The sequence below is a fragment of the Genypterus blacodes genome, unplaced genomic scaffold (genome assembly GCF_046128005.1).
Source record: "Genypterus blacodes isolate CSIRO-AG114 ecotype Tasmania unplaced genomic scaffold, CSIRO-AGI_Gbla_v1 ptg000159l_1, whole genome shotgun sequence".
In the NCBI taxonomy this organism is placed as follows: domain Eukaryota; kingdom Metazoa; phylum Chordata; class Actinopteri; order Ophidiiformes; family Ophidiidae; genus Genypterus; species Genypterus blacodes.
In genome coordinates, this window is record NW_027466960.1 from 167,501 (window position 1) to 180,000 (window position 12,500).

The window sequence follows — 12,500 nt, forward strand, 5'->3', positions numbered from 1 at the left end:
TTTGCAAATGTGACTCGACTAATCAAGATGCCCCTGCAGATGTTGACAGATTTACTTGAGTTCTCCAGGTTATCCTTGTGTGTGTGTATGTCTAAGTATTGATTAGCGATCAGTTTGGTCGGTCCAGATGGCGTGTAGCTCGACTAGGTCTGCTATCTCTAATCTGATCAAGTCTTTTTGGAGCAGCATCTGGAGAACGTGAAGGACATATAGACAGCAGACCTGAGTAGTCAGACCTGTGTACTCAGACGTGATTACACATGAGGATCTGATTTGCCTATCAGGATGTAGAGACATGCAGGCTTCAGAGCTCAGGATGCTACAGCATATAAACATATTTGTCATGTTTACATGTCAGTACGGTATTTTAGTTTGGACAGACGGACCTGATTTATATCAAACACCACAGGGTTCATTGTGGCTGTGTGTTTATGTTGCAGTCCTCTGTGTGCTGAGGTTAGGGTACGAGGGGTTAGAGGGGTTAGAGGGGTTAGGTTGGGTTTGAGGGGTTAGAGGTTAGACCCCATTGTGACGTGGGAAGGGTGTAGCAGCACGTGTGCTTCAACACGCTAAGGTACACGTGCATGTATTACTACAATGTACTTTGAGAGACATTTTAGATCAAAATACTGTCCATAAAAAATGCTCCAAAGACACCGTGTTCTAATCTGGTCCTAAAGCTCCAACAGAACCAATGAACTTTCCTAAAACAATTCCGAAACTTTGTTTTCAGATCCACACATACACACACGGTATGACATCACTTCATTTGTGGGTCACATGCCGTGGGCCCTTTACCTTCTTCCTGTTTCATGTCTCCAGCTGTCAGTCCTGTAAAACAACATCAGCAACAACAAAGATTAGAAATCAAACGTGAACTTTAGAACTTCAGTACTTTAGTACGACTTTATTCAAGTACACATTTGACACAGCTGATACTTTCAGTAACTCCACAGCGTTTCGTCCCTGTGGGCCTTAGTTACTGTCGAATCTTTTCTTTATTTCTTTACTTTCTATTCTTTATTTGTTTACGGATCTTTTCATTTTCATTTTCCTTCTTCTTTATCTTAAATTGATTGTGATTGATTGAACTGTTTCTCTCTTCTCCTTTGCTGTCTTCTTTCTTTCTTTTTTGAAAGAACTTAAAGTTTGAAAATACCAAACGAGTACTTTGTGCTGCTAATCCTTGAGGATTTATAGAATATAAACAGTGATTATTTGATGTAACTTTGTTTCTGATGTTACATTATGACATCACATTTATCCTGATCACCAATCAATGATCAATAAACCAGCTGTGACCTGTTTACGTCCATGAAAACATGGAAAACAATGCAATACTGACCCCTAGAGGATTAGTGAGGTAAATACATCGTGTTACCCGGTTCTTTGATAAGAAAGAGAGAAAGAAAGAAAGCGTTGCTCTTTATTCAGTTTCCTGTCCGGTCTGGTCTGGATCAGTCCGGTCCGGTGGATTCCAGCTGTTGACATGCATGTGTGTGTTCTGTAGCTTTCCCAGCATGCCGCTTTGTGCATCATCAGAGACTGGGCGGCCGCCCCGACTGACCGATGTCACATCTGAGCCACAGTGGCGCTCTGGAGGCCATCTAGGCCATCTAGTCCATGTAGTCCATGTTGTCTCTCAGCCACAGGAGTTTGTGATGAAGGAGCCTCTCCTCTCCACCAAGGTGCTGGACCAGTGGACTGGAGGATGGGACACGTATGTGGCCTGCAGCCCCCCAGGGTCCTCAGCCTCAGTGTATCAGCCGTTTCAATACAGTCATCAGTTTCAGAAACGTTCTGCCTCCTGACTCAAGGTGGCGCTCTTGTGCCATATCGTTCTAAAATCTATGACTTATTTCATATAAAACTGAAAAAGGAAAGAAACAGGAAGCAGCAGAGAGCCGCTGACTGCTAATGAAGGCTTCCCACAGAGGGGGCAGGGCTTTGTTTGTGTGTATGGCGAGGAGCAGATGAACAATGGATTCACCTACGCTTTTGTTGATGTTGGTTAAGATGAAGGTGCGATGAACATGACTGACATGTACAAGCTTGTTACACTAGCATGCTAATATGTTAACTATTAGCAAGCTAGAGGGGAAAATGTTGCCATGTTTTTGAACATGCTAAATGCTTCATGCTTACGACCCAAGCTGCACTTTCCCATTTAGTCACACAGGGGCGCTGATTCATCAATCTTTCATCTGCTTGACCGATGACACAATTAGCACCCAGAACGAGTTAAATGTGCTAACATCACACACACACACACACACACACACAGATCTATGTGCCAAATTCTATCAGCAGAATCTATATGTAACATATGATGATGATGACGTTTTCTGTTTTTCAGGCTAACAGTTACCATGGAGACGCTGCAGTCTGTGACTCTGTACGAATCAAACAATGTGAAAGTCTGTATATAAAAAGAAAAGAAATAAATGACTTAACAGATGAAACACACTCCTTTTTCTGTTTAGAGAGGGGGGGGGGGGGCAGAGAGAGGAGGGGGGAGAGAGAGAAAGAGAAAGGAGAGAGATGGAGACGGGGGGTGAGAGAGAGATAGAAGGAGGCCTCTGTCCCTTTATCCCTGCCTGTCTCTCTCTCCGTCTCTCTCTGTGTCTCTGCCTGTCTCTCTATCTTGTCCTCACAGGTTGGGGTAGATCTTATGGACATGGACAGTGTGGACACTTTGGTGTCTGCGTCACTGTCCGTGGTGCTGAAATCAAACATCACGTCTCAAATCACATCTGGACTTTAAAGCTCAATAATAAGATGATGTGGTGTCATTACATCATCACTTCAGTCCCACTGATGAGGATCAGCATTATTATTCACATTCTATTATTCATTAATTGGTAAAATATTATGACTTTCATTGTAATTAAAATGGTCTTCAGAACATCACGTCTGTTCACACTGAGCTGTAACTTCTTCTGTCCTATTGATGCTGGCAGATTATGTATGATTTATTCATATGGATTATTTGATGATGTTATTTTTGTTATGAACACTAAGTTATTACGATGTTTATGTATTTATTTATATGGAACATGTAGCGTTAGACATCAGCAGTCTATCGTTATAGCAGTCAACAAAGCGGTTAGCTCACACCCTCTTGTGGTTAATATTCACGGGAGAACAAATACAGACCGACACCGTCTGGGAACTCAAGAGCGTTTATTTGCGCATGCACGCAGTATAAATCGTGCACGCAGGCACACACGTCACAACAGAAAAATAACGTCATAACATAAAATACAACAACATAACGTCACTGTGTGTGCCACTCAACATGACTTTGCCACTCATAACATCAGATATGTTTAACAGAACACATTTGTATATTCATAGTTTGAATGTATTTATTTTGGTCAGTCGTTGTGTGTGCGCCCCCCTCAGGCCGAACGCGTGATTGGTCCATACAGAGGCAGAGAATCTTCATCCTCTTCCAAACCATCATCCTCCGGTTTCTCCACCACACCAGCTAACGACACACACTTCCGCTTGTGTCATCCAATCGGAGCGCAGAACGCTGCGGCTTATAAACCATCTGCTGCTGCGTTTCCGCTCACTGATCTGACCGAGCTGCGGCACCGTGAAGATGGCGGCCCGGGTAAGACGTCTCTCTGTTTCCTCTCTCTCACGCAGGGCTCATGATGCGACAAACATCAGGGTGGACAAATGTGCCGCGTGTCCTCTGTGCCTGAAGGTCACATCCGCTTGTTTATGATCCGTAAATGATTCTGCGTGTGTCGCGAATAACGGATTACATAATCCCTCTGTCATCTGTCCTCACTGTCCTCCGTCTGTCTGTGCGGGAGGACGGAGGATGTCCCCTTGATGTCTCCTTGAGCCTTCTGCAGCTTAGAGTCTCAGCACCGAGGCCGGGGGGGGGGGCGGGGTCAATGGGATAAACACGTCAATAATCTATTTAATTCATACCTATTAATATGAATGTGTATACAAATAACAATATTGAAAATCAACACAAATTCAAATATGATAAAAATGTAATTGGATCACGTTGTAATCATTATTTTAAGCAATAAAAGAATGACATATGATAACACATATATATGTCAAATATACAGTATATATATATATATGTTTAATCTTTGATCTGTCAGAATCATGTGAATAGTATTTATTTTAAATAATTACATTGTTCACAATAAACAGCATTAGATCAATAACATTATTGTCTTGGTGGAAATCTGCCTCCCCCTCTCTCTCTCCCCCCCCTCTCTCTTTCCCTCTCTCTGTCTCTCTGTCTCTCCCCCCTCTCTCTCCCTCTCTTTCTCTCTAACCCTAACCCTGTTAGATTGTTAGGTTGTATCTCTGTTAGGTTGTCAGGCTGTATCTCTGTTAGGTTGTCAGGTTGTATCTCTGTTAGGTTGTCAGGTTGTATCTCTGGTAGGCTGGTCGGTTGTCAGGTTGTATCTCAGTCAGGTTGTCAGGTTGTATCTCTGTTATGTTGTCAGGTTGTATCTCTGTTAGGTTGTCAGGTTGTATCTCTGTTAGGTTGTATCTCTGTTATGTTGTCAGGTTGTATCTCTGGTAGGTTGTCAGGTTGTATCTCTGTTACATTGTTAGGTTGTATCTCTGTTAGGTTGTCAGGTTGTATCTCTGGTAGGCTGTTCGGTTGTCAGGTTGTATCTCTGTCAGGTTGTCATGTTGTATCTCTGTTAGGTTGTCAGGTTGTATCTCTGTTAGGTTGTATCTCTGTCAGGTTGTTCGGTTGTTAGGTTGTATCTCTGTCAGGTTGTTGTGTTGTATCTCTGTTAGATTGTTAGGTTGTATCTCTGTTAGGTTGTCAGGTTGTATCTCTGTTAGGTTGTCAGGTTGTATCTCTGTTAGGTTGTCAGGTTGTATCTCTGGTAGGCTGTTCGGTTGTCAGGTTGTATCTCAGTCAGGTTGTATCTCTGTTATGTTGTCAGGTTGTATCTCTGTTAGGTTGTCAGGTTGTATCTGTTAGGTTGTATCTCTGTTATGTTGTCAGGTTGTATCTCTGTTAGGTTGTCAGGTTGTATCTGTTAGGTTGTATCTCTGTTATGTTGTCAGGTTGTATCTCTGGTAGGTTGTCAGGTTGTATCTCTGGTAGGCTGTTCGGTTGTCAGGTTGTATCTCTGTCAGGTTGTCATGTTGTATCTCTGTTAGGTTGTCAGGTTGTATCTCTGTTAGGTTGTATCTCTGTTATGTTGTCAGGTTGTATCTCTGTGAGGTTGTATCTCTGTTATGTTGTCAGGTTGTATCTCTGTTAGGTTGTATCTCTGTTATGCTGTCAGGTTGTATCTCTGTGAGGTTGTATCTCTGTTATGTTGTCAGGTTGTATCTCTGTTAGGTTGTATCTCTGTTAGGTTGTATCTCTGGTAGGTTGTCAGGTTGTATCTCTGTTACGTTGTTAGGTTGTATCTCTGTTAGGTTGTATCTCTGTTATGTTGTCAGGTTGTATCTCTGTCAGGTTGTATCTCTGTCAGGTTGTATCTGTGTTAGGTTGTTAAGTTGTATCTGTGTTAGGTTGTTAAGTTGTATCTGTGTTAGGTTGTTAAGTTGTATCTCTGTTAGGTTGTCAGGTTGTGTCTCTGTTAGGTTGTTAGGTTGTATCTCTGTTATGTTGTCAGGTTGTATCTCTATTAGGTTGTATCTCTGTTAGGTTGTCATGTTGTGTCTCTGTTAGGTTGTTAGGCTGTGTCTCTGTTAGGTTGTATCTCTGTTACGTTGTTAGGTTGTATCTGTGTTAGGTTGTTAAGTGGTATGATTGAGGCTGATTAGAAAGATGCAGATAGAAATGAAAAGGGGAGTTTGACTCACAGCTTAGAGTTTCATAACAATGGCATACTTTAATGTTTTTAATGGATCCTTAGAAAACACATCACATCCACTTCACCTGTTTGGTGTGTGTGTGCAGTCCTGAGTCTTAGACATCAGGACTGAGCATTAGTGTTCCTGCTGTGAGGATCTGAGCTCCGTGCTTCATCAGGCAGGCTTCAACACAAAACCACCAAGGCCCCAGAACATGAATAATTAACAGAGGAATATTTAGAGCTGAGGGAGAGACGCAGGGCGTGGCCCAGTCGTTATGTGTCACATCCCTTCGATCAGCTGGACTTTGCTGTTACTAACTCACCATGTTCAGGAGGCCATGTGAGGCCAGCACACACTGGTGTCATACACTAGTTAAGACGTTTACATGTCTGAACGCATGCATCATAGTATGTAGTATAGTATAATCACGTGATCTCAGTCTATTGTGCAGGCAGGCCTCCATGGAGCCACAGCAGCGTTTGGCTCCTTCCATCCTCTGCATCATCAGTATTGATCGAGTCCCTGAAAGCATTCTTCCTCCTCTGTTACTGCAGGAATCACACTCACACACGTGTGTATGTAGGATAATCAATATATATTAATACGGGTTAAAGTCAAGAAACTGTTTCATCCAGTAGATGCCTTCATTCATCTTTGATATTATACCATGTTTCTTTAAATCTTGGTGTTTCACCTCAGTGAGATCAGACGACGGAGGAGAGAACTGGGCCAGACTCCAACGCTGCAGTGCTGCAGTGTCTCTCTCTCTCTCTCTCTCTCTGTCTCTCTCTCTCTCTCTCTCACTCTCTCTCTCTCTCTCTCTCTCTCTCTCTCTCTCTCTCTCACACTCTCTCTCTCTCTCTCTCTCTCTCTGTCCCTCTCTCTCTCTCTCTCTCTCTCTCTCTCTCTCTCCCTCTCTTCCTCGCTCTGTCTCTCTCTCAGCATAGTGTTAGGCTCAGATTTAGGTTTAGGTTGAGGCTTAGGTTTAAGGCCATGTTACTTTTTAGCAAGGCATCATTAACAGCCGAAGTGAAGTAGATTCCACTCATTCCCTGGTTGACGTCACACTCACCTGACTCACTGCTTCCTTCTCCAGCAGGGGGCAGTAGAAACAGCGTGTAACTCTCTTTCAGTCCTGTTATTTTTACTTGTTTCCCAGATCTTTGTGGTGGAGTTGTCCCAGTAAAGTCACTAAAGTGGGATCTGGACGTAGCCTCTAAATGATCTGGATCATTCTGAGTTTGCACCATGCCTGCCCTCATGTTGTTGCGTTCATGTGCTCACTGGTTGTGTTAGTTGAGGTTGGCTTTGCGGATGTGAGGTTCAAACCTATCGCCACAGAGCCACAGTGGTTTTCTGTGAGCTGGATTTATGCTTGTGATTTATTTATTGCTGAATGCAGTTTCCATGGTTACCCCTTCATGTGCTGCAGGGACGTTGCTGTCATCCTCGTCTCCCTGCAGCAACGGCCTTCTAATGCCTCAACATCTGGCTCATAAGACCACAATTCATCACCAGTTGTGTTTCCAAAACCAGTGAATCTAAATCAAAATACCCAAAATCTGTGCTAGAAAATAATAGCTTCAAGCCAACCTGATGGACTTTTTATTTTTGCTATTTGTTTTTGATGATCTTCATCTTCTTCACCTCTGACCCTTGTGTGTTCCTCTGTCAGTGTATTAGTCTGTAGATGTTTGCTTCTCTTCCGGTCTGTATCTTAGGGATTCATGTTGTCTTTAAATGCTGGTAACACTTTCACACTCCTCCTCTTCCTCCTCCTCTTCAGACGATGCAAGCGGCACGATGCCCGACAGACGAGCTGTCTCTGACCAACTGTGCTGTGGTCAGCGACAAGGATCTTCAGTCAGGACAGTGAGTTTTCATCATCATCATCATCATCATCATCATCATCATCATCTCCACCTCCATTCAGCTATAAACACTTTTTAGTTTGTAATTTCTAATGGCACTGCAGGCAGGCCAGCGACTGTTTCTTCATATGTGATAATGGTGTGCTGTTGTCCGTCTGCAGACATGTGACAGTGAAGACCACGCCCAACCACAGGTTTGCATTCACAGTCAAAACTCACCACACGGTGGTGCCAGGAACCATCGCCTTCAGCCTGCCCCAGGTACACACACACACACACACACACACACACACACACACACACACACACACACACACACACACACACACACAGTGTCATGTCTCTGTCCTTGTCTCTTCAGAGGAAGTGGGCCGGTCTGTCCATCGGTCAGGAGGTTGAAGGTAACAAACTCAGTTAAAGATTCTTGCTCTGATGAAGATCAAACTTCACTTCCTGTGTGAGAACTAAACAGACGAATGTGTCCTCAGTGTGTAACTACACCTTCGATAAGTCCAAGCAGTGCATCGGTGCCATGACCATCGAAATCGACTTCCTGCAGAAGAAGAGCACCGACTCCTCCCCTTATGACTCAGACAAGATGGCTGCCGAGTTCATCCAGCAGTTCAACAGCCAGGCGTTCTCCGTCACGCAGCAGGTGAGTGAGCGTTGTGCCTGATGGGGGGGAGGGTGTCTCTGAGCCTTCATCATTCTCCTCCTCCTCTTTCAGTTGGTCTTCAGCTTCTGTGATAAACTCTTTGGCCTGGTGGTAAAGGACATCGAGGCGATGGACGCCAGCATCCTGAAGGGCGAGCCGGCCACTGGGAAACAGAAACAGCAGAAGGTAGCGGCGCATGGACACACACCTGCTGATGTCACACACCTGCTGATGTCACACACCTGCTGATGTCACACACCTGCTGATGTCACACACCTGCTGATGTCACACACCTGCTGATGTCACACACGTGGGCATGTTGTTACACACAAAGATATTAGAGATCCAAACTGAGCTGTTCACGTAGCCCTGTGTGTGTGTGTGTGTGTGTGTGTGTGTGTGTGTGTGTGTGTGTGTGTGTGTGTGTGTGTGTGTGTGTCTGTGTGACAGATCGAAGTGGGCCTGATGGTGGGAAACACTCAGGTGGTCTTCGAGAAGGCAGAGAGTTCCTCCCTCACGCTCGTCGGTATGTTTCTCATTTATTGCCTCACTCTGGAATATTTCCCATAATTCCTCAATTTCCTCTCTGTTGATTATTGATTATTGATCATAAACGTCCGTGGTGTTTCTTAAACTTGGATATGAACTCTCCAGGGAAAGCAAAGACCAAAGAGGCACGACAGACCATCATCAACCCAGAATGGAACTTTGAGAAGATGGGAATCGGAGGTCTGGATAAGGAATTCTCCGACATTTTCCGCCGAGCGTTCGCTTCCCGAGTCTTCCCTCCGGATATCGTGGAGCAGATGGGTGAGGACCTTTGTCTGTTTCATTCAGATGTTCAGCTGAATGAAGAAAGTCCTTGAATATTCCACGACAATGAAACCATAGAAACAGACACACCACCCATAAGTAACATCAACCAATCATAGTGCTCCCAAACATCAAATATATAGATATATAGATTTATAGAATTTGCTCTGGTCCTTGGTGCGTACATAAAACATATAAAAAGACAATAAGAAACAACATTTAAAAACAACATATAAGAACAGCAGCTCTGCGAATAATTCAATTAAAAATACATTCAATGAAATAAATTAACTAAAGGTATATAGATATAAAGACGTATAGATATAAAGGTATAAAGACATAAAGATACAAAGGTATATAGATATAAAGGTATAAAGATAAAAAGGTATAAAGATATATTGATATAAAGGTATATAGATATGAAGGTATATAGATATAAAGGTATATAGATATGAAGGTATATAGATACAAAGGTATATAGATATAAAGGTATAAAGATAAAAAGGTATAAAGATATAAAGGTATATAGATATAAAGGTATATAGATATGAAGGTATATAGATATAAAGGTATAAAGATAAAAAGGTATAAAGATATAAAGGTATATAGATATAAAGGTATATAGATATGAAGGTATATAGATATAAAGGTATATAGATATGAAGGTATATAGATATAAAGGTATATAGATATAAAGGTATATAGATATGAAGGTATATAGATATAAAGGTATATAGATATAAAGGTATATAGATATACAGGTATATAGATATGAAGGTATATAGATATAAAGGTATATAGATATAAAGATATATAGATATAAAGGTATATAGATATGAAGGTATATAGATATGTATATTACTCAGTAAGATATATTGTTCTTTCACTTCCTGTAATTTAAATTCACCCAAACTGGGAATCAGGATCATGAGGTTTTTATGAGGTTGAGAGTCCTGAACAGAGCCTGACTCTCTACAGAGCAAACCTATCTGCTGCTCTATGCTGGAAAACTCCATGGTAGAGTGACATCACAGACTCAAGATAGAGCATCAGCTTCAGTTCCACTTTTCAGAGCAATCTCAAGAAGTGCTGTAGGTCCTCTGAGATGTAGGTCCTCTGAGATGTAGGTCCTCTGTAGATGTAGGTCCTCTGAGATGTAGGTCCTCTGAGATGTAGGTCCTCTGAGATGTAGGTCCTCTGAGATGTAGGTCCTCTGTAGATGTAGGTCCTCTGAGATGTAGGTCCTCTGTAGATGTAGGTCCTCTGAGATGTAGGTTCTCTGTAGATGTAGGTCCTCTGAGATGTAGGTCCTCTGTAGATGTAGGTTCTCTGTAGATGTAGGTTCTCTGTAGATGTAGGTTCTCTGTATATGTAGGTCCTCTGTAGATGTAGGTCCTCTGTAGATGTAGGTCCTCTGAGATGTAGGTTCTCTGTAGATTAGAAGTGTTTCACAGCTGCATTTATGTTTTTGATCTGTTTGTCTACATTCATAAAGGTTCAGCTCAGTCTGCTTCATCAGAAACATTGTATCTGAAATGTATGGATCATTGATTACTTATTGACATTCTGGTTCTTCATCAATCATTTCATTTGATTTCCCTCTTTTGTTTCCTCTGTTTGCATCTTTGTCCCGACTTCTTTTCTTTTCTTTTCTTTTCTTTTCTTTTCTTTTCTTTTCTTTTCTTTTCTTTCCCACAGTCCTCTCCCTGCATCCCTCCTGTCTTCTAATCTGATCTTCTTGTGGCTCCTTCCCTTCTCCCCTTCCTCTTTGGTGGCGTGTTTCAGGATGTAAACACGTGAAAGGCATTTTGCTGTTCGGACCTCCAGGCTGCGGTAAGACGCTGATGGCTCGACAAATCGGCAAGATGCTCAACGCGCGAGAGCCAAAGGTCGTCAACGGCCCTGAGATCCTCAACAAGTACGTGGGAGAGTCTGAGGCCAACATCCGCAAACTGTTTGCGGACGCGGAGGAGGAGCAGAAGAGGGTGAGACGCCGCGCAGGGTCGGATTCAGTTTGGTTCATTTTGACGCAGCAGATACCAGATGTAGCTCTGCCTTCTCCTCAGCTCGGAGCAAACAGTGGTCTCCACATCATCATCTTTGATGAGCTGGACGCCATCTGCAAGCAGAGAGGCACGGGCGCCAGCAGCACGGGCGTGCACGACACCGTGGTCAACCAGCTGCTGTCCAAGATCGATGGCGTGGAGCAACTGAACAACATTCTGGTCATCGGTAGGTCATCACACAGACGTGGGCGTTTATGAGGGGCAGACTGATAAATCACATTCAAAGCACATGAGACCAGATTTTATTTTTATAGCTATAAAATATTAATCACTATAATCAGGAAAACGTAACAAAACAGTTGATTAAGGGGAAAAGACCATAAACCAGACTGTCCACTGAGTGGCGCTGTAGCACTGCGCAAATGGAAGGGACAGGAGCATCCAGCTCCTCTCACCCAGAGATAGAGCTCCACAGAGAGGCAGAGCAGTAAACAGAGCTGCAGGTCTGCTCTCCTCTGGACCAGGCTGATAGAAAGAGAAACTTCCATGCCCGTCTGCAGTTCAGATGCTGCATAGCTCCTCTGATGATGTCTGTTTTTTTCCTCCACTCCAGGTATGACCAACAGGCCGGACCTCATCGACGACGCCCTGATGAGGCCCGGAAGGTTTGAGGTCAAAATGGAAATTGGTAAGCATGCAGAACTGAGACACTGAAATGAAACTATCACCCCTCTGTGCTTTGGGTTTCCCGTTCACTGCTCACTGTATAAGTCAGAGTATGACCTCGCACCCCACAGGCCTCCCTGATGAAAAGGGGCGTGTCCAGATCCTGACCATCCACACCAACAAGATGCGAAACTTTAATCTGCTCGCCATTGATGTCAACATCAAGGAACTTGCAGCCGACACCAAGAACTACAGCGGCGCTGAGCTGGAGGGTCTGGTCAGGGCCGCCCAGTCCACCGCCATGAACAGACACATCAAGGTCAGCAAAGTCAGCGTCCTCCTGTTGAGCTCAGTCGTCAGAGGAGCTGGTCCACATTGACTGGATCAGACCATGTTGTGTCTCCATCACCAATAAAAACTCCTCAAAATAGGAATGATGTCCCCATGAAACTCGCTCAGTCACAACAAAATACAATGAAAATGCTCAATACTGCAGATACAAGAAGAGTTTCCAGCAAAATAGTCAGAATTTACTACGGAATAACCAAACAAACACAAAGACCAATCGAGCAACCAAGTAGCAACAGCACCCAAAAACCCTTGAGTAACCACACTAGCAAACGTAGCATCGACTTAGTAGGCACATACTAACTAACTAATGCAAGTCAGTGGAAGATG

At 43.4% G+C, this 12,500-nt stretch overlaps 1 protein-coding gene across 1 annotated transcript in view; it reads left to right on the forward strand.

The window, feature by feature from the left end:
- The first annotated feature begins 7,600 nt into the window (after positions 1-7,600).
- Positions 7,601-12,500, forward strand: part of nsfa (N-ethylmaleimide-sensitive factor a) — a 12,392-nt gene continuing 7,492 nt past the window's right edge. The window contains exons 1-11 of the mRNA XM_076167557.1: positions 7,601-7,683; positions 7,844-7,943; positions 8,044-8,083; positions 8,171-8,337; positions 8,410-8,523; positions 8,788-8,863; positions 8,992-9,147; positions 10,936-11,135; positions 11,217-11,382; positions 11,770-11,844; positions 11,954-12,141. Of these exons, the coding sequence (XP_076023672.1) occupies positions 7,601-7,683; positions 7,844-7,943; positions 8,044-8,083; positions 8,171-8,337; positions 8,410-8,523; positions 8,788-8,863; positions 8,992-9,147; positions 10,936-11,135; positions 11,217-11,382; positions 11,770-11,844; positions 11,954-12,141 (1,365 nt within the window). The remainder of the gene's footprint in view (positions 7,684-7,843; positions 7,944-8,043; positions 8,084-8,170; positions 8,338-8,409; positions 8,524-8,787; positions 8,864-8,991; positions 9,148-10,935; positions 11,136-11,216; positions 11,383-11,769; positions 11,845-11,953; positions 12,142-12,500) is intronic.